We start from the raw sequence: 23937 nt of genomic DNA on the forward strand, positions 1-23937 counted from the left end.
GTTCAATGACAAACAAAATGAATTAAGCATGGTGCACGATACAAAGTATTAGAAAATTAATTTATTTGATGAAAAGGCAGAAGACACCACTTCCAATTTTTTGCTCAAAGGCAATATATACTGGTAACACTGTAGTAGAATGTAACTCCTGCAACAAACTGATTTCAGGGTTTTGTTTTTGTCTACTTTTCCCTCCAAATTTGTTAGATACAGAGTATTCACACCAATATAATGGCTGCCTAAGATTTCCAACAAAAATGAGATGCTAACATGTACATCCCCAACCCTGATGGTATCAACAATAACACAGAACAGCCAGGTTTTCCCAGATCCTTTTGAAATGAGACAAGTTCAGACAACCCGTATCATGTCCAATAGTTTCACCCAATGCCAAACAGTTTTCTTTGGGTGTTGACCCTATTTTAAGTGATAACTTGGCCTGCACACCATCTATCCTTCCAGATCTTGGTGTAACATTTCAAAACCAAACTAAATTTTGAGAATATCATATCTCGGCTTTGTAATATGACAATGTTTCTAGATTAGAGCCAGTTAGATATTCAGAATGAATATTAAAACTGAAAGTTTATTTGATCCAGTACCATTCAAATATCTACAGATTCTATGTCATGTGTTTAAGTTATGTTTGTCACATTTTAACATATGCAAATATAACGTTAATGCATTGGCGTAAAACTAATAAAGATTACATTGGTGTCAAATGCATGTGGTGAGATATATGTAAAATGTATTCTCTTTTACAAAATGGTGTTAGTTTGGTACCAGATAAACCACATATAGAATAAATCTGTCTGAGGAACACAGTTCAGCCAACTGGTTGTAAGTTGTCGCAGTGGTGACCACTTCCACAGCCCATCAAGGCATCATATTACGACCCCAGCCCCCCCCTCAAAAGATCATAAATACAACAAATATGATCTTAGAAAATCTTTTAAATTTGTTACATCATACTGTAACCCCCCCCCAAAAAAACACAGACCTTTCACAGAGATTCTCAAAAAGGTGGTCCTTTTTCAGCCAAGGTAGAGTAACGTTTTCATTAGGTGCTTATATATATCCTACAGTGATATACTATGGTTTTGAACATTTTTAATTTCAGAACAGGGTTAGCTTTAACATCAAGCCTATTTGCTATGAAAGTATTCCAGTTAATACCGTACATTAAATGCATATATATCCTTTTTACACACATTACACAAGTGTTATTTGTTAAATAATTACACTGTGCGGCATGAAAGGAATAGTCTCAATATCCCCCCCAAAAAAAACACTGAATCCACTTCTGACTGGAAAGAACAGTACACATTAGTCACACAATGATCCACTTTTCTGTGATAATGCAACAAAAAAGGAAAATCTCTGTTAACACAAAAAGTGCTACTCTGAACAGGGTGCATGAATCCCAAGAAACATTGCTACGGTACATGTACTTACTGATCAGAAAAAACCATCTGAGACTAGTCATAAATCTGTCAGTACTTGGGCTTTCTGTTAAGTGTTCTCAAAATCAAATTAGTTTAGTCCATCCTAAATTTCACTTGTGAAAAGTATGATCAAAATATCATACATTGTACCTTGCGGATATGTTGTAAAGTGCGGTCTCTATAAACAGTGCCTGAACAGTCATAGGGTATGAGAATTGACCTTCATATACTTCAACACCTTACAACAATCAAACAATCACATAACAGGCTAATTCCGTGTGCTCACCACATGCCCTGAAATGAAAGGAACTTGGAACAAGCTGTGATATATTTTTGGATTAAAACTAGACAACAGGGATGAAAATAAGATGTGACTGAGATTCTTGTGTAACAGTAAGTAGGCCCCTCCCCCCAAGGTGACTTTTATGAGTAGCTACAAGGATAATCCTTAAGACCCTAAAACGCATACAGCTGATTGTTTACAAGGTTACTTGTGTCTGGTCTCTTGATGATCATGACTACAACACTGCTCTTAAGTCTAGATTTCACTTCAAAGAAGACAAACAGATTGGAAGGTACACAAGGCTCATCAAGTAAAAACAAGTTCCAGAAAAAAAAAAGTAGATTAAGGAAGAAGGCCACTGGCATCAAGTGCCAATGCTGTGTAATCACACACAAAGAAAGTACCCTCTCTACAAAGGAAATGTGTCCCCTTGAATGTCTGATTTAATTGATTTAATAATTTTGCTCCAACAACACACTTTCAGACAGACTTGTAGACGGGTTATATACTTTGAAAAACTGTCTTAAAGAAGAGTTCCGCTGGTTATCATATGACAGAGTAAACATTCAATTTCACTTCCAAGAATTACTAAACCCAATTTTTATAAAGCTGCTTTCAGCTGATACAGAGAGAAAATTACACATGCATGACATTGTAGTTGCTCATTAGTAAGGTTAATGGAAAGGTGAATGTGAACCTTTTAAAGGTGAATAAATACAACGTTGCAAAATGAAACAATTAGTTTAGCTGTGACCTCAAACTTATTTTCAGAAGAGCATTAAATCCCTTAGAGGAATTATCTCCATCAAACTGTTACAACCATAAACATGTCCTAATTTTAGTTCCCTGAATGTGTACACATATTTACAGCGTGATCAAGGTTTAAACATGATTTCACAAGCACACAAGTTTTAAAGTAGCCAAACTCTGTCACACGAATAAGATTTTAATCCTTTTTCACACAACGGCAAACAGAAAACATAAGATACATTTCTACATGATTTCTTCCATTGTGAAACTGTTTCACCTTGCATGTCACAATTTGTACAGTGTACCAGGACAGAAATGCTCAGCACTGGACAATACGAAATAGCCCATCAAAATTTCTGCCAATGATTTTTGTACATGCTATTATGTACAAATTGTTTCACTCATCAACAGAATGGTTCACAAAATATTGCCAGGGAAGCTCCACTTGTTCAGCTCTGTGTGTACAACCTTTTTTTTGTTGAGTAAGGGTGGCTGTCAAATTTTTGTCATGGATTCATTGGTTTCAATTGAAGAATGGACAGCAGCAGTACAAACAATTCTACAGCAGCAGGATCTTTATTGTGTTCACCTGTTGTCATTACGTAATATCACTATACTACAGTCAATGTGCCCTGTGACATGTTGCCTGCAGGTAAGTATGAATAACACTGGTAAAACAGCCAGCCTTGACTCATCTGGCTGATCGTCATGCTATACCTAATTGTAACTTTTTTATCATAGTGGATTTAGCAATATTTCAAATAAAAATATAAATTTGGTATGCTCTTGTATATGGAAAACCATGGCCATTTAACATCAAACTAAATAACAACTCAGAGAACAGTACTAAGCACATTAGTATTTTATGCATGTAAGACAATACCTATCCTGAATATTAGCACACAAGTTGGAAGTTACACTTCTCTGGGTCGTCCCTTGTCCTCCGTCTTTGCTTGTTTACTGCCAGCTAGATCTCTCAGTTTGGTCATCTTGAGACGAGCATCCAGAGCTCTCTCGTGGATTTCTTGTAGCTTGATCTGGACTTCGCCTAGAAGAGGTCTATCTCCTGGTTCACCAGCCCAGCAGGCCTGCATTAGCTCCCAACAATGCTTGTCGAAGACATTCAACTTCTCAGGCCGTACTCCTGGAGAAAAGAACATACAGAAATATGTAGTTCTGAGCAAATCAAGTCAGAGACTGGCAAAGTTTTGAAGGGTGGGACTAGATGGGAATACGGGCAAAGCAATGGATATGTCCATATTAGAAAGACGGCAAGTGGCTGCAGAAACGATGGATACAAATCTGGTACAGACTTTCCTAACAACAAACACAATGCGTGATATCAAACCTCAAGTAGTCTACAACTCCCCATGCCAAAGGAAATGCCTCAAAAGTAGTGAATGGTTTCTTGAATTGACATATAGGCAAGTGAGCCTTTGCATTTGTCAATTATAAAAAAAATGAAAATAGAACCAACAAATGAGAAGTGAGAATGCCATCACTAACAGGAGATCACAAAACTCTTTAGACTCTGTAAATTTCACAAGATTCCAAAATACACATATTGCAACCTGAAAAGAAATAGCAGGAACATCAAATCTGACATCAGATGAATTGACCCATATTGCTTCCACACAGGCTGTCTTTCTGGAATCTGTTTCTAGGAGTTAATCAGTGTATGACATTCTGGAATTCTGCTTTAGCTAAGCAAACAGTTCCTGTGATAAGTAATGTCTGTACCCTCAGCTCCATGGACTATGCCCTTCAACAAAAACAAATTCTCATTAAGCCAGAAAATGAGGGAAGTCAAACCACACACGTACCTTTCTTGACTGAGCTCCACAAGTGGTCCTTGTTGGCACACTGTTCAAATGCTGTAGGGAGTCGGACATGGCCAGCGCAGACATACCAGAAAAGAATACCAAAGGCATAGGTATCCACACTGCTGTCGTATTTGCCTGAGAAAAGCTCTGGTGCCATGTGGATTGGGGTACCAACAATACTGCCACTCATCATGGCCTCTGGTTTGCAGAATCCAAGATCTGTGATCTTACCACGGTCACGCTTGTCCAACTGTTCATGGAAGTTGAAAGAACCCTTTTTTAAATTGTGATTACAAAAATTATTCATTTAAAATGAAAACAAACTATGAGTATACTGTGTCCAAGTCCAAGAAACTTGTGTGAGACTCAGATACCTGTCTTGTGAATCTTATCAGGCTGGTCTACGCCACAGCCTTGAGAAATAAACCTCTGTCAAGACCGGTACCCTGAACATCACAAAATTCAGGTATAGATCTAACTCAAATCTCATAAAGCCAACACTTCCTCCACCTTTCCTGCCTCACTGTCAAATCTAAGTTGATTGGCACAGAACTCATCAAACAGTCTTAAGTTTGCTGTGGAGACTGTGCAGGTATAGCATGCCTTCCTTTCCACACTGGGTACCCTACTTCCTGCTAACCTCCTTCCAATATCAAATATTACAAAGCCATACTAACTTGGACGGAACTTACCAGCACATTCTTGAGTTTGATGTCTCTGTGCACTAGCCCCAGGCTATGTAGATATCGCATACCTTCCACTACATCCAAAGCCACCTGTAACCGTCCAGGAAAGTCTAGGCCAGCCTTGATGGCAACATGGAGGTCGCGTTGTAACCTATCCATGATCAGAAGAACAGCTGGAGAGCAGCCATCTCCTCCATAGCTGTGATCGATGACTGAGCCACGTAATGTCACTACACGCTCATGCTCAGTGATTGACCTAGTATTACAGGAAACAATTCTATCATTTAGTTTTTTAAGCTCTTTGCAGCTGTCAGCAATCAAAGGACAGATTTTAAGTACAAAAAATTAAACAGTTGTCAAAGGTAGGACATACATGTATCATCTCCACAAACGATTTCATGGATCTTTGGAAGGGAAAATACACCTTGGTGTGAAACACAATCTTAAGGCCTCTATCATATCTTACCATTTTACCACCAAAGTCACAGTTTATAAATACAAGTACAGTCTATTGTATGATACTGCCAATGACATCTACAAGTACATACCTTGTGTAGTGAAACTCGAGTGCCAAATCGTTCCAATGTTTATCATCAGGTGGGACGACTGACTTGACAGCAAGAGATGTTAGACCAGCCCAGTTCCTACATGAATACACTACCCCATACTGACCACGCCCGATCTCCCTCTCTAATTTGGGCATGCCTGTGAAGGGCAAACATCCAAGAACCTTCTGGATAATGTCATCTTAAAAGGATGATACAGTGAATGTGAGCCTTTAACTTGTAAGCAGCTTATGTGAAGCATAAAACAGAAATCATGCAAGATACCTGTGCAAAATTCCAATTGAAATTCGTACTGTTTGTTTAAAATAAGTTGTGGCATCTCACGGATGGAAACAATTACCTTTCAATATTATGTTTTTCCCTTCACCAACACATTGTTATACACACTGTGAGCTCAAAGCTTTGGAGGATTTTATGAGCAAAAATGAGAGTATCAGAGTCATCTTGCAAACTTAGGGGAACCAATGAGCATACATGTCCATTGCTTGTGAACCCTTTTCACTAATAGACAAACCCAATATTAAAATTTACACAGGTCTCTAGAAGCAAAAGTTGATTAGTTCAGTCAAACTACATGTATAGCATGGTTTATATTGACGTCTTTGGTAGGGAGATTCTGAAGTCACAAAATCCACCACTGGGTACCAACCCAAACAACACTTCCTTTTATTTTAGTGAACAAAATTGAGACATTACACACTATGTAAATGTATTAAGGTTAAGCTACACACTTTGAAATCTTTGACATTTGGTGTTATTCTTTGGTACATCGGCAGGATACGGATTACTCTCTTTATAAAGTGAAGCAAAGTGAAACAAAAGAAGACCTTGAGGATTGAACTATCATCAACAGAATAAACAGAGAAAAATTCTTGAGATTATTCATATGAAATAAAGACTAAAATGGCATTAATGACGAACCATAGAGAACCATGTCCCTTAGTGAGGTGCTGTCCAGGGCTAGTCTAGCAAGTCGTGGGGCATGAACTTTCCTGACTTTCATCCGTTGTTCCTCGGTCTTCTCAAGTCTACCTGAGTGCTTGTTCTCAAGTTGACGTAGTGACGAAGAAAACATGTCATGGGAGTTGTTGAGTCGGGACCGAAACTATGAGAGACATTAGTGGGTAAAGTACAAGTTAACTCTGATCTGTTGACTTTCTCTGATCAAAATGTTATAAAATCGACCCAAATCTTTCAAGAGTTGTCCCGCCTATAATGCATCCAACACAATTTACATGTAGCAAATGGGTATTTGGGATATCATTCACTGTTTGAAATTTCACACTTTAAAAAACAAAGGCTTGCACCACTACCAATCCGATATCACATACCGGTACTTTGAGTGTAATGACTAGACTAGACTCAAAATACAAATGGCATTTTGCAGTTTCTCATAAAAAAGGTTTTTTGCACATTTTGCCCAATTTAATCTTAGGCATTCAGATTTTGTGCATGAGTAAGCTATAAAAGAAACCACTGTCTATGATTAATTCAAACTTAATAGTAATAATAACTCTTCTGCATAGGTTGCCAGTGGCCGTGCTTCCATCACTGACCTACATGAATACATATTGTTGTGACCATCCATAGCCATAGCCATTTCCTACAAGCTTTTATTCAAAGCCTCACCTGTGAGCAGATACTCTTAGCCAGCTTAGACTCATCCAGGTTGTTCAGTAAGTTGATGGCAACTTTCCGTTTCCAGTCCTTGTCTACAATTGGAGGGGCCTTGAATGGTTTCATAGACTGCAGAATCTAAGATGAATGAAGAGAGAGAAAATGAAACCAATGACAACATTATATCACAGGGGATTTTTATTTCAGTGATGACATTAATTACTTCTGATGTCTTGGCCACTAAATATACCACAGGCAACCAGGAACTGTCTAATGGTTGGCATGAAAGTTACGAAATAGCAGCAAAACTGTGCTGCAAAACTGAGCCAACATCAGCACTTACACAAGTACAGTTTATGCTAAAGTTTTAACACTTACCTTGTGCATGTACTGAGAATTTTTATTAACTTATAGCAAATGGACATTGTCATCAGTAACAGTGACGACAGAGGATTGTTGGAATACACTTTACTTTCTTTACGTACCTCTTTCATTCTCTCCCAGATGACTTTGACAAAAGAATAACTGGTCCTTACGGTAACTTCCACCTGGTATGCCGAGTTCAAAATCTGCAAAGGTGAGAAAAATGCACCTTTCATGAACATCTTGCAGTCAATACCATAAGGTCATTTAATAGCCATAGCCCAAGACGTATTACTTGAGGTAATCTTCTTTTACAGTACACTTACCATTTAAAAATATTGTCAAACTGCTGTACAGTTAACACTGTAGGCACTGTTAGATTTGATACATCTCAAGCCAATCTTTGACAACAAATCCTTTTGAGACTAAGAGCCAACAGTGTCCAATGGAACCAGTTTTCAATAAGGCAAGGGTCCTTCTATTCTGACTTTCATGTCTATACCTGTTTGAGGGCCATACTAGCTGATGTTTCCCCCTGTTGTCCATCTTCTCCTTTCTCCAAGCTCTCTAAGCATCTTGTCAATGTCCCTACAAAGCTATCATGCAGGTAGTCTACTGAGCTGATTAGCTTGTCCACCACAGCTTTATTGACCCGGTTCAACACCAGTTCCTGGATCTGGGTCGTGCAACCTTTGATCTCCTTGCCTTGACTCAGCTCACCATCAATTGAGATTTCTAAATCTAAGGGATTAATAATAAGTGGGATTGATACATGTACATGTACCCTCATTAAGAATCAACTTGTGGAAGATGCAACTTCTTATACCACTGCCATAGCCTTGTTTCAAGCTCAGTATCAAAATGACATGCAAAGCAAAACTCAGCCCAGATTCAATATTAAACTGCCACTTAATTTTCCCCTGCCAAATTTGAAAGGACATGTACATGTACTGGCCAACTGGGGACAAAAGCCATTGGCAAATTTAATAGAAACCTGGGGAAAAAATTTGATTCCTGAGCACTGGTGTAAATAATTGCAAACAATTCAACTGGACTGAACTGACCTCATTATTGCCAAAGCGTACATGTAAAGCACAAATACCGGTATGTCTATAAAATACAATATTAGCAGGTGTCAATGCACAGCTCACATTAGCAGGTGTCAATGCACAGCTCACATTTGATGGGGACGTAAGAGCTTATCTCCTTAACCACTTCAGGATTCAAAACCTTTTCATTCACACCCACAGAGCTTGGCAGAATGACAAACTTATTGAGGTACCAGTAATTATTCAACATTCAATATCAAAACAGATTCAAGGGTATGAGGCACAATACTTCAAAACACAGCATTACATTACGTGCTGTAAAGAGCTCATGTATGTACCAGTATGTGCAATGTACTGGTACATACGACTATGTGCATGTACATGGTACATGTACGTACACATACAAGGCCTACTCTACAGACTCAGTACTGGTATGCTTTGTACATACATGTATACAGCAAAAATTTAGAAACAGACAAGTAAATTTCTTTCACCATGTTCAATAAACCAAGCCACATCGACATCTGTACATGTACAGTACATGTACATTACATGGTATGTACATGTATAAGTACCAATTTGTAAACACAGGGAGCTCAGATGGTTCACATTGGGCAGGTTGGATCAAGGACCATATACAGGTAGTTAACCATAGTTTGAACGCACACAGGTCGATGATGGTTGAACTAGTCTAGTCAAATATTCATGACCAGCCACAAAAACAGTATGCCACTAATAAACGACCATTTTCACTTTTATTTTTTGCTCTTTTGCCCTTCCTGCAGCCACACTTTCTCCCTTCAGCCTAATGACCTGACAACACTTGATTACTGTAGGGTCATTTGCACTTCAACTTCACTGCACATGTGCTAGGTACAGTACATGTACATGACCAACTAACCACTAGTTAACTAGTCCTTGATGGAACTTGCCCATTGTAACTTGTACCTGTAGGAATGTTTACATTGGCAAATAGGTGGCTGGATGATAATAAGCTGGGATAACTAATCATAATAGTGCCTTGGCCACCAGTAATGGACAAGAGCACTTAAATACAGGTACCTGTGTGTAACTTTTTTTTTATTATTATTAAATAACTCTTGTGACATCACTCTATTAAAAAAAAGTCAATTATTCTGAATAATATACAGTTTAAAACTGAAAGATCAAAATTGACATGATGGACACTGAAATTGTAGTTGTGACATTGTGTGTGACATTGAATTATTACGGCATCAAGCATAACGAGAAACACTCTTGACAGTTGAGTACACCAAGTTACATTTAGACATTCTAAGGGATGATGTTCTCCCTGAGCTTTTTATTTCCTGCACTAATGTTTTCTGTTTCATGTTCAGCTGTGATTACAGATTTTCATTTGATCTTCACTTCATTATTTATTTTTATACATGTACACGTACAATAGGCCTACCTACTCCTTTCATTTTAGTTCAATTTCATCTTTTTTGTCATTTTAATCTTTTATAGTCATACATGTATGTTAATGCAACATATACATTTTACTATTTGTCTTTATATTTTTCTTTTTAAAATTTGCATTAGTGAATTTACTTTTTTAGTTTCCAAATGAATTGATTTCCTACTGTGACCGAGGAATTTCGATAAGCAAGCATGTGCACTGTACATGTAATTCAAAAGTTGTAAATATGGTCTTCATTCGAAGAGACAGAGAGAGAGAGAGAGAGAGAGAGAGATCTTTGGTTCCCAATTAATCGCTTACCAAAGTTTCTTGATGGTGCAAATACAGGACTTCACATTGATATATACATGTACTTAGTACTTAGTACTTGTACATCCTTATTCCTTAGGTAAGGAAGAGAGTGAGTGCCCCCCTTACCAACGGCAAGTTCCTGAGTGATTTACACGTATGGTACATGTACATGTAAGCTTTTCACAAAAAATAGACACGTTTCTACAAAGCTACCGGTATGTATGTGCATGTGCATGAAGTTACATGCGATGCTGTACTGTGGATTGAATTCATCTCATTGTTCAAAGCAGTAAAAGCTTTTTGGCCTCTTGTAGAGTGCACAATAGTACAGGGAAGGACATGACTCAAGAGGTTGAGATTCTTTGATTTGAATGGGCTTGGACACTCTGTGTCCTCACCTATTCGAATCAAAGAATCTACACTTTCTCATACACTGTACATGTACCAGTATTGTACATGTTGTTGCTCCTTAACTGAAAATACATGTACGTAATAAGAGTCGCATAATTATCAAGCACGAACAGTATGGACAGTGGACAGTGTGCCATACATGTACCGGTATGTACATGTACATGTACAGTATGTATACTTCCTCAGTTTGTGTGGTGCATGCTGTTTTCTGTTAAAAAACAGTTTTACACAGTTTTTGAGAATTGTCCCTATATGTTCCGTGTCAAACATACATGTACATGTACCGGTGCATGTTCTATCATGAAAATTGGTCAGGATAGTGACATGAAATGCAAACAGTAAGTTACCACCGTACTGTATCATAACACCCATTTACATGTACATGTAAAATATCCACATGTATGTACAGTAGCTATCATAATGCAATATCATTTTGTACAGATCAAACTTAATTCTACTGGTACATATAGTCTGGTATCTCCTTTTCATGAGGCAATACCCAGGGGCATGTTCAATAGTGCAGTGTGTATGGTGGCATTGGAATACATGTACATGTACCTTGTTTACACTAATCCTTGATACTACACATACGCTACAAAAGAAAAACAATTCAAGGCATTTCTAAGGAAAAGTAAACCAGCTCAACAATGGGAATTTTTTTGTACATGTACACTGTACTGGTATCTTGTAAATGTTTGCAAGAAATATCAGTCTCTCAGATATACATGTACCATCAAATGAGAGGGAACAACAAGACCTATGAGCAATTTGTAAGTGAGCATCCATACATTTTTAATCTCGAGAGGATAAACACCTGTATGTGTACTTGTATGGGCCTTCACCTGTTCATGCAATAGAAGGTTGGAATCAACTGGGGGGGGAGGGTTGACAACTTTGATTGCCATTACAATGTGAATATGCACACAATGACTCAGTTATTTTAGTATGCATGTGATGGATGTTGCAAGCTTTAGTTTATTCACATCAGTCTACAACATTGCAAGATTCCTTGATGCACTTTAGGCATACATGTATAGTACATGTATGTACACGTAGCACCAATTACATGCATGCTGCAACACTGCGCCCACATAATTGTTCTGTAAGGAGTAACACAATATTGTGATTCAGCATGTTCAGTGTTGGTATTCATACTATGAAAAGTAAACAGGAAAATATCAGGAAATACAATGTAGGCAATCCTAGTGGCTGACTGTGCCTTAGACATCCTACGGTACATGTACATTGTGCATAAATGCCTACACAGTAAAACATGGTAAAGCCATACATGGTAACTTCAAGTACATGTACTGTACCAATATGCATACATGGACCAATGCACTGGCCTTTTTTTGGGGGGGGGTATGTTTTGTTTTTAATACAAATCACTAGACCAAATAGCCAAAACAATCTCATTTGGGGTAGAAGGGGCGAGGCGGCACTTTGTTGTTAAGTACATGTATTTGTTACATGTACCATATACATGCACATGTACCTTCAAATTGGTAGTTCTCCGCTTCCTGCAGCAAAGGTTCCTTGAGGTCTTGGATCGTCGCCTGGATGAGTTTACGTATCTCTTCTTGCCGCTGATTGGCCAGATCCTTCAAGGATTCAAACAGTTCCATTTCACGTTGCCTTGCATAGTCTATCCTCCGAGGTGTGATTTGGATGTCCCGTTGCATGTCAAATGCTGTGGTGATAAACATATTCATGCACTGTAAGTGCAAGTCATGCAGGACTGTAGTGGCTCGTGTCAGGTACAACTGTAGGACCTGCCGCACAAACATCAGTATACCCTGCATGTTATAGAGTTTCTCTAGTCGACTCTGATGGAGGTCGTCCTCGGTTGGGGTCATACCACCTTTGAAGACTGGCACCTCCGAGGGATCTGTCAAGAACCCCAGACTACGAAGTTGTCCATGTACAATGTCATGAAATCTGGATGGTCTCCTTGGAGATGGGGATGAGGCTCCTTGGTTATGGCTCTCCAAATCTTCTACTGATCGAGCTACAAGGTCCTCATTGTTGCTGTCATAAGCTGAGTCCTCTCCAAGATCGTCATCTACTTGGGAATGTCTAGCGGGACTCTCTGTATGAGGACAGCAGTCCAAGAACAGCAAAGGCAAATCAGAAGCTAGGTGTCTCAAATCCAGGAGTTCACGCTGCTCCTCTTGGGATAGGTAGTCCTTGTCTATTCCATAGAAAATAATTGGCAGCATGCGCGATGAGTACTGGCTGTATAGCCTGGTAATGTTCAGGTCTGGGCAGTTGTGGGGTGCAACAATGATTTCAACCTTGGTGGCAAGCAAGGGATGGTTCAAGGTCACTTCTGTGGTGGCTTGAGCCGTACAAGGATCACTCAAGTCCTCCTGTCTAATTTCAACATCGCGCTGCGGAAGCACAGTCCAATTGGTACCTGGGTTATAATCCCCATTCAGCAGCTCAAAGCTGTCTGTCAGTGTGGTCAGAGCACTACGGCGCTCAGCTCCAAAGCGAAAGCGTAAAGGTCGCCAGCTCTTGGAATTGTCTGAGCAATTAGTGATGCGTAGAATCTGCTCATTGAGTATCCTATTCAGGATGGTGGCTTTAGCAGTGTACGTCTGGCCACAAATCAGGAGGCATGGTGGATCACCGACAATTGATTTCATGAACAATTCATGTTCATCTTCCAACAGCAATTCTGAAATGCGCTCTGCACAGAAGAAGAAAAAATATGTGCTTTCAACATTTATTACAAAAGCTGAGAGTATGGCACTGAATCAAAGGAACGAGAAAATGTAATGTTATGAAAAACTTCCAATGTCAAGAACAGTTTTTGCATCTTTGATGTCTCTTCAGGGACACTGTAGCATTACAGGACAAAAAATATTCTGATGAGCAGATGAAACAGCTGGAGATTGAAGAAAGTTTGACGAACTTTTCTTGCATTATATATATATATGCGGAATGCAAACAGGTTGTATTTCATTCACCGGTACCTCTGTGGCAATGCATCAAAACAGAGGTACTATAAAGCCAGGACTGTTAGCCCAGGTGGTACCCTAGTCCATCAAGTTAAGCTAACATCTTTCACAGGCCTAGCTTCAACAGACTTCTTGACAGGAACAAATGAACCACTGGCTTGTGCATTGACTACTTGATAGAGAAAACAAGTGGTTCCAGAATTTTGGAGCCAGAATGAATCACCCCTCCCCCCCAATCAACACTACCCCTATTGAGAGACAGCATCTGATCATACTGCAGTTTAAGAAACAGTGCAGGACAAGGAGCCAAATAGAAATGAGTACATGTACATGTAGGGTACCTGCCCTAAAGGTATCACAGTTACAAAAATTCATGTAATTTGACAATCAGGTTTTGATAGCTGTTGGTATTTTGCTCTGCAACACAAAATTGAGAAGTCTTCTTTATGGAAAATAAGCTCTGGGAAATAAAGAATATGCATGGGTGAAATTGCACATGGAACCAAACATCTTGGAACATACCTGTAGTTGGCTGATATAAAAACATTTATACAACAATGACATTCAGGGGAATGTCATCTCTGTTGCATTACAAGGGAGTACATGCATGTATACGTACCAGTACATGGGCAGGTATGTAACATCCCATACATGTACATGTACCTGTAGAGTCCACATAACAATTGGGTTAATGTTCAAAAACTTTACGCAGTACCGGTACATGTGCATCTCTAACTTTTTCTCCAGTTAACTGCATATAAAATTCAACAGAAACATACCGGTACATGATATACCAGAGAGGAATCACTCAATTAAAAGGCAAATTCAAATATCACCTTGGTACAGGTATCTGTACATATACATGTATGTACACACTAGCAAAAAGGCTACAAGTATATTACATGTACGTACGTGTCAAATAAAAGACAGTTTTTAACAGGTTATAAAGGTCATTTGATGACTGCGCATGGGTTAATTTTCTTTTATTTTTTGCTATTCCATTTTTGCGATACATATATAAACATTATGTATGTAATCTGCACTTCTTTCATTAAAAAGCAAGTTGACATTTAAAAAAAGTAGCAGTACACGTTTATGTCAAACCATACATGTACAGTATCTTGCTGTTATTTCATTAGAGTAATAATACATACATGTGTGTGATCAGAAGAGAATCATATAGCCCCTCCCCAAGTTCTGCTTGTTTCCCGACTGATCCTACTTACATGTAAATTGCATTACCCTTTGGGGAAATTTTAGAAAATGTAAGGTTGGGAATGAAGAGAAAATGTATTAGGTCTATGGCAATCCTTCCTTTAAGTTTGAATGTGGATTAAATACTGCACATCAACTGACTCGTTTCTGCATGCTACTAATACCCTAAAAAAAACAAACTTGCACCCATTCACTTTACCGAGGTCCTGGCCCTACACATTTACATACATGTAGATCTATCCAATTTTTCCCCACATGAAGATTTCTACAGAGGTACAGTACGGTAGTCTGCTGACCCTTGTCTGGGACTAAGAAGCAGTACATGTATAAGGCCATGTCTGGAACAGGCTTCCACAGCTACAACTCGGTCTATTATCTGCGTGTCTCCACGTACATGTATTTTCAATTGAACCTCCATGTAGCTCTTGACAACAGATTCAGATGCATGTGGATCATGTGAGCTCCTGCTCTTGCTCCTTTTGTTAAACATGTACAAGTTAGGCAGTGTGAACCAATACCACATTGATTGCTAGGGAACAAACTGTTGTTCATTTCATTTGTAACAAATGACTTCTCTTGTTAATATAAACCATTTAACACTTCAGCTGCACATGCACTGACTATTAAAACCCCATGCACCCACATACAGTGTACACTCTATGTACATGTACATGTATGTATCCGTTTTCAGATGCCATGTAATACATGCACCAGATCTAGAACACAATTAAAAAGCTGCTCATGCTACATGTATATCATGTCCAAAAACATATGATTATTGTCATGTCCCTTTGTAGCCATCATAATTACCTAGTCCCAAACCCTACATGATCCACCAAGTTTGGAAAGATTTTACAGAGAGGTTCAATCCAGCCCTTGCCTCTAAATTCTTTGCATGGGACTTAATTCCCTTGACAGCTCAAATACTTTGAGAACATGCCATTGTTTCTTTCACAAGATTTTGGAGGATTCAGTCATACAGAAGAAGATGTGTCTTGAGTCAAAGTTGAGAACTCTGCAAGTTGTCACATCCTGTGAGTTCAGACTCTATGCTGGAGTTTTGATGTACAGTGTACAGAAGTGCCACTCAAAATTAGCCGCAGTGTATTTTTTTGTCTGTATGGTTTGGTTTTCCTGTTGTGTTATTATTAGATTAGGCATCTACATTGCACAACATGGACAGTTTATGCTGCTGACTTTCCAAACTTATACATGTACAAAGAAGTACCGTACATGTACATACATGTACATGCACAGGAAACGCCATAACTTATGCAAGTTTTATTCAGGTTTGATCACTTCCTCCTCCGTGTACATGTACCATAATTATCTTAGGCTTTAGATCCTGCTGGTGTTCTCTATTAACAAAAAATAGGAACAAGAAACATAAATAACCATTACACATACCGGTGTACATAAATTGTACTGTGACATGTCAAATACTGTAAGCCACAGAAAGTGCAGGGAAAGGTGGAAAATCTTGCAAATGTATGTAAAGGTCAGTCTGTCTATTCACATGTATGTATTTGGGGCCACCCAGGGCCTTCTTAGATACTGGTACGTGTACATGAATCTGTGCAAAAATGCACAATCAAAATATTAAAAAAACAAGTGTTCATTTTTTGTGTAATGTCACTTACTCTCTCAGCACCATCTGTTTGCTAGAGGCAGCTCCAAAAGAATCTGACATGTAAGTGTATGACAGTCAAAGGCTGTGTTGGTGATTAACAATATCAAGGCTGTTGTTGATTGATTACTATTACCTTCGGTTTATGTCCATGTACATAAATGCATTACATGCTCCTTGATACTTGGGTCAAGAAGAGGAGGTACATGTACATGTGAGACATGGGTGAATACAGTTGATCAGTAACAGGGCTAGACAGTGAGAGAACTAGTCGGAAGTGGGCAGGGCTACCAACTTTGAGTGAGAGCTGAGGTTGAGAATTTTGTGAGTGCAAAGTCTAAACAGCATAGGGTTCGGGGCTTGCTGAAGGGCCCCAACATCTGTTGATTCTACCGGTACATGTACATTACCTGTAGACACTAAGGTGTGATCGGAGGCAATTTCTGAAAACTTCAATTATTTGTTTTCAGTAGAGTTATTATGATGAACTATGAAACAAAACATGGACTACATAAATATTTAACAGCATGACAATCCCATAATTGGCAGTGAGAGCATGAGAATAATCTGCAGTATGTGTGAGACTTCACAACCCTGAGTGGGGTATACATGTACATACAATGGGCTGGTCAGCAATGTGGCTAGTCACATACTCATATGGAGCTGGGTATTAACTCTAAAACCTCAAAGTCCAAAAATCAAGTGACTTTATAGTTGAAACCTAATGACTTTTCAAGCATTGTTCTGGCTCCCACTGGGGGTAAATGATAAAAATGCATGTACGAAAACAGGTATAGAGTTCAGGCGAATAAGGGTGTTTATTCCATTTCAATAATGATTGCAAAAGGCCCCCTCCCAAGTCCTGAAAGTGGGGAGAAAAATGCACCTCAGAAGTACAACTTGCACCCCATTACAAAAAGAATTATTGAGCAGGCCATGATCAGGGTAACTCATAAACCACGTGGAATTTAGGATTACGAAGTCAAAGGTTACAGGACTGTGTATATGAAGAACTTACAATGTACATATTTTAAGCATTCAGAGTCTACATTTACCGATACACAAATGCAGACTGAAACCGAATGGTAAAATTTCGAAAAATCATGTTCTATCCATGCATATTCCAGATACACAAATATCATGCAAATCATGAGCTATGGCGGAAGACCAACCACTACATGTAGTAAACTGCTTTTTAACAATGTGCACACGATCATTAAATCATGATTCGTGAATTTAAATCACCAATTTAAATCAAATGAAAAATGACTGATGGAGACAAACATACATGTATCATTTTTTCAAAAAGGGAAAAACTGTTGCAAAGATGTAAATTTTGTAACAAAGGAAATAAAAGAAAACATATATATTTGCTTGCTTTGAAAATAAGCTGACTCCTTTGATATTTGGAGAAAACAAATTTAAAACTTAAATTTTGCCCTATATCAAAAAATAAAAAAAAATCACCAACCCTGCATGCAATATAACCAAACTCAAACAGCCCTAGTCAAAATATACGCACAGTATTTTGAAAATCTCATGACATGACTGAAACTCTCCAGGTGTAAACAGAAAATAAATTTTCTTCCTTCAAAAGACCTAAAAATTGAAAAATGAGTCACTGCCTCTTGCAAGATACTTAACAGCCCTTATCATGCAACCTGCCCTAAACAGACACTCAAGTAAAAAAGAAATAAAAAGAACATGTACGTGTACACAGATAAGGATCATATTATTTGAACAATGTGCTATTTCCTAGAACTACCTGTATAACAGGTACATGTACATCTATGTGATAACCCTATTCTTAGCAACAGCAACACCATGTATATGTGCAAGCTGGTACAAAACAAATAAAGGGTTTTAGGTATAACCTCTCATTTTCCTATCCTAAAGACCCAGAATAAAAGAAAAACATGTGCACTGTACTAAGGTAAATCCTTTTACATAGCTTAATCTCATTAACAATATCACATCATACACTTCTCCTACACACTACCATTAAATTAAAACATTAAAGGCCACTACTACAAGGTCTCGTCTGACCACAAATGAATCATTGTCCCTTCCAGATGCCTATTCTCTGATTTTACTTTTGTTTGTTCATTATTTATTAATCTACAGGCACTAGGTCAGGCATTGAACTTTGAGTTTGACGCATGTACCGTAGGCCTACTGAGGCAAATTGAGCATGTGGTATTAGATGATACAGCTGATAACCATAAATAAGTTACAGGTGCCTTGCAATTGGTGGCTTTACATGGGCTTTTGTCTAGAAAGCCCAATACTAATGCATCAAAAATCAGACCAGAAAACTCATATAGTTCATCAGTGTGACTGTTTATATGATCACAAGAGAGTTCGATTGTCTCATCAATAGGATGCATAGCCCTGATCCATACTTGTAAACAACATGTACATGTAGCCCGTACATGTAGCTCTCACATGTACAATTATGTGTGTAAATGGCATTATAGCGAGAACCAGTGCGTGAACCAACACGCGCATATACTTTCTGGTTCACAATGACGTCACACTTTGGTACTCTACAAAATGCATCACATCAACAAACCCTTAATGACATCTATCTCTGCAGAAACTTCAAAGCAAAGGCAATAACATTAAGTACTTCACAGTACCAGTATTATTCCCTTGTTTCAAAGAAGTCATTTCATTTTTCGTAACAGGAGTAGTTGTAAGTATGTACAGTACATGTACGAACAATGAAGGATCTGTAGTGAATACTGCTGTTTCACAATAGTGCGCCACCAAGGGTTTGCAACGAGTTGGCCAATCACAATGCGCGAAATTTGTCGACCCAATGCACCTTTGGAAAGGGTCGACAAATTTCGAGCGTTGTAATTGGCCAACGTGTTGCAAACTCTTGGTGGCGCACTATTGTGAATCGCCCATATTGTAAAATTCAGCCAAAGATATTGTTTTAAATTCCACTGATCTGGTGTTACAAAGTGACATATTGAATGAGACAACTGAACATAACTGAAGTACAGTTTGTTTTTAGTTTGTAGCATGGTCTCACTTTCATACGTTTTAAAAACTAAGCCGCTTTCATGGGCCCTCTGTGATTTGAAGCCATAACAAAAACTTAAGACAAAGCTATGACCATTACAAAATTTAAAGTCCCTCATTCCGTGCTATCAATGTATGGATGACATGTCTGCAGATAACAGGGCAAACTGCTTGATGTGCAATTACATGCACATACACATGTAAGTGACTGATAGGGTCTTAAGTTAGAAGGCCTGATCACAAGCATTTTATTTTTGATGATTTAGTTGGCATTTCAACATTTTACACTTCATATTACCTATGGTAAAAATTACAAAATAAACCCAGCCAGCCTCCAAGAAGGAAATGGGGCAGTAAACAAATTTTTGGGGCTCTGTTTTTATTGTACATGAATTTCTCCAATACTTTCCAAATTCATCATCCTTTAAATTTAATTAATTAATTGTTACATTTTAAAAACAATAACATTATGCAAAAATAAGTTATGACACACTGAAGGACCTTAATTGAGCAGAACAGACAGTCAGATCAAGCACCACAAAGGCTTGGTCTGTATGTTTAAAAATGGGACCAAAAAACTGGGAAAGAGAGACAGGCTTATACTGGACTACATACATGTACTTGTAGTTAAAGATGTTACATCCTAACTTTGTCCACTGCCCTAACTTTGTCAGGTGCCAATTCAGGGCATGCCAAACTCTGTGGACAAAGTCAACAGGATATGGCAAACTTTATTTGGGTGATACTTTATGAGCAGCGCATGGGCAAGCAAGAAGTATCATAAAAATGTATCCAAAAAGAATAGAGGCAAGGATCTACAGTCAGTGAAAAATGGCATTTGTTAATATTCCAGTAAGAAAACTAAACACTTAAAAGTTTTTGGACTCACCTAAATAGATGGCAATGACACCACTGGTTATAAGTTTTTGGACTCACCTAAATAGATGGCAATGACACCACTGGTTACAAGTTTTTGGACTTACCTAAATAGATGACAATGACACCATTGATTATTAGTTTTTGGACTCACCTAAATAGATGGCAATGACACCACTGGTTATGTTTTTGGACTCACCTAAATAGATGGCAATGACACCACTGGTTACAAGTTTTTGGACTTACCTAAATAGATGACAATGACACCATTGATTATTAGTTTTTGGACTCACCTAAATAGATGGCAATGACACCATTGATCATTAGTTTTTGGACTCACCTAAATAGATGGCAATGACACCACTGATTATAAGTTTTTGGACTCACCTAAATAGATGACAATGACACCATTGATATTTGTGGAACGAGGGCAAAGTTTTTACATTAGAGGGAAATGTTGGGTAAAACCAAAGACGATGCCAAGTGACAGCTTTCATTTTGCAGCAACAAAGTCGCTTGGTCCCTAATTTTGCCACCTATTGTGAAGTCTCATTGGTTTGGGGGGTAAGTGGCAAAATAAGGGACCTGACGTCTACTGAATATCCACTCGAGTCCAGTTATCAAGGGAACAAGGCTTTTTCTTAAATTTGAAAAAACAAACAAATGCAAGATACCAACTAATTGTCCCAATCACCTTCCCTAAGTCACATGGAATTTGAAAACAATGATCAAAACTTGACGACTTTCACAGCTTAAGCCCAACAGAGTGATCTCCGACACTCTCACAAACGCTCCACCCGTTGCTAACAGTGATCTATTTCCAAGGGTTGTTCAGAGGTATGGTGCCCAAGTAAAGCCATGCACGAAATAAATGTTTGTAACCTTGTGGCATGTCTTGTGTCATGTCCTTTATTGTCAGAAGTCATCATTTACAAAATCAACCTCCTTTACCTCACAAAGTATTACAGTGATTCTAAATTTCAAATTAGAAATAAAGATAAAACTATTGCAGGTGTTTCTTTGCTTTCAACTCCAAAGTTCCACTGTGTTTTTTGTTTTTTCCCAACTGCAAGCCTATGTTTATTTTTCATTAAACATGAAAGCAATGAAATTGGCAAATATTCTCAATTAAAACACTTTCATTTCAATTTCTCAAACTGAAACAAACATGTTCTAGTGCTTATGGAGATTATTTCATTAACAATAATTTATTTGCCAAAAATATTAAACATGCTTGAACTCAGCATTCACCAAACTGAAACTATGGCTTACATGTATTAATTCTTATATAATTGGGAAATCTCTTGACAAAAGAATGAAACTAAATTAATGAAATTTACTCCTCTGTGAGTTGGAGGCATGGGAAACCGTGACAAGGACAACAAAATTTTCCCTTGCCGAGAGAGAGGTGACAGTACTTGTAACAGTACTTGATGTGTGTTTGGAGCAATCAGTTTTCGAACATCACTGGTCCCATGATGTTAAATACATGCAGATGGAGTTAACTGTAGCAAGACTTAGTTCAATGCAACAACATCAGTGGAAAATACAGCACTTGTCACTGTCATCAGTATCTGAGTTGCTGTCATCGGTGGTAATGGTGCACTGGTGCTCTAGCTGAAGCAATGTTCTGTTCTTTTGCAGGTTGAGGTGGAGAAATCACACAAAGTTTCTTTGTTCATTCCCATCAACAACAAATTAAAATGCTTTTTGTAAGCACTGATGGTGAATATTTCCTATAGACACTTTCCCTACACTGCAGCACTGGGCCTGTGTACATGTTCTGCAAGATGAGAAAGTGACATGTAGTTTGCTGTAATATAAATTTATTATAATCTATTTTTGTCAAAATATTGATCCTTATGTGTATTTTTTAGTTCGTAGGTGTTAGTTGTAAAACTCCACACAGTCACTTTTACTTTTGTGTTTGTTGTAAGAATGAAATGAGAGAAAAACCTCCACTGAATTACCTTTCTTAGAAACGGAAGTATTACTTGAGATGTTTAATATACAAGCAGGAATTGATAATTTTCATGGAATGAGATACAATATGATTTTGCAACAAGTCAACTCATCCCTCCGAATGCGAGGGCAAAACGATTTGCCAGGCAGTGAGAAAATGTTATAAGGAACATGCTCAGTTGTCAGCAGTCACATGACTTCAGTCATGCATGAACAGTGACTTTGCAATATTGTAATCTGAAACTTTAAAAGACACTGTAATGAATATTAATTGCCCTCACGATGTAGAATGTTTTTGTACATGTATTTTGTAAACTAGACCTCAATACACAAACTTTTGAACAAGTGCAACTTACCGCTAAAGCGTTAGCTTTCCACATTTTTTCAGTCAGTGGGGAGAAGAAAAGACCTTTAGCAAGTCTGAAGGTATTTAATGTCGCTCAAAGTTGTTTACATTGCGCGCGAGTTAAAGCAGAAGGTAAGCACACGAAAATAGGGCCCCTCAAAATCAGGACCGCCCAAGATATACATGTACCGTTATGGACGTTAGAATTTAAAAACAGGGTGTTCTGTTCAACAAACGCGTCAGGAGATTGCACAAGAAAATGAGGAGAGGAGCGCAGAAAGCAATATAGTAATTTGTAGTGGCACATGAATCGGCTATTTAATCACCCCGGCTTTGACACTGAAACAAACGTACACATGGTACCGTCATAGTCTTTTTTTAATGAGCAAGGACACTGAAACAGCCAAAACATGCCAGGTCTGACAATTTTGTTTAGGCCTCATCCAGTTGTCATGGATAACTGAGGTGGGCATGTCCTCAATTGTACGTTAAAACCAATCATCATTAAGCTTCAAGCAAACACAAATAACAGTCAACCGTGTACAAACCTAGCTGGGCCTACTCGATCAGGTGGATGGATACCATGTACCACTCCGTTAGGGCTAACTTAACTTACCCTCCTCAAAGTGACCACAATTCCTAAGCTCTGCCCGAGAAATGTTCGTGTCGTATACTATCTTCTTAAGCTGCTTCGTTAGATTACTAAACTGCCTAAATTCCCCTGGAAGATCGCGACTTCTCGCTCGCGACCCACTCCTGCGATCCGCCATTGTCGGTACCTGTAGTGTATGTGACGTACACGTACGTATGTACATGTAACAGCTTAACTTAACTGAACAGTACACGGACAGTACATGTACAGTACATGTACTCTACGGTGTACATGTACATGTACATACATGTATGTACTGTACATGTATGGTTGTTGACAAGATGTGCGCATGTACCATGGCACTGCATTATTCATTATTGTGCGACCTGGTTTGGGCACAAAGTGCGCCACCTGGCCAAGCCGGAGTGTTATAAATAATTGTTTTCAACAAATTGTTTCGAGTAACGTTAATCAATGATTACCTAAAAGGTCCAGCCGAAAATGATTCAGGCACTCGAATTAATCATTCTGTAAGATGTAAGGACAAATGATGGAAATTGTTCATTTGACCAAAACAGTATTTCGACGGGGGTTTGTGGGA

The 23937-nt window shown here is 38.4% G+C and overlaps 1 protein-coding gene across 1 annotated transcript; it reads right to left on the bottom strand.

Moving 5' to 3' along the window:
- Positions 1-46: 46 nt before the first annotated feature.
- dstyk (dual serine/threonine and tyrosine protein kinase) lies at positions 47-23566 on the bottom strand. Its single transcript, XM_022254369.2, has 10 exons — positions 23361-23566; positions 12221-13417; positions 8036-8274; positions 7656-7739; positions 7183-7308; positions 6475-6658; positions 5536-5692; positions 4994-5243; positions 4302-4551; positions 47-3622 (listed from the first exon to the last, which is right to left on the bottom strand). Exons 1-10 carry the CDS (start codon positions 23557-23559, stop codon positions 3393-3395), a joined length of 2916 nt encoding a protein of 971 aa, XP_022110061.2. The 5' UTR covers positions 23560-23566; the 3' UTR covers positions 47-3392.
- Positions 23567-23937: the final 371 nt, after the last annotated feature.

The sequence above is a fragment of the Acanthaster planci genome, linkage group LG04, assembly GCF_054643075.1.
Source record: "Acanthaster planci isolate LZ-2023a linkage group LG04, COTS_SCS, whole genome shotgun sequence".
Classification (NCBI taxonomy): Eukaryota; Metazoa; Echinodermata; class Asteroidea; order Valvatida; family Acanthasteridae; genus Acanthaster; species Acanthaster planci.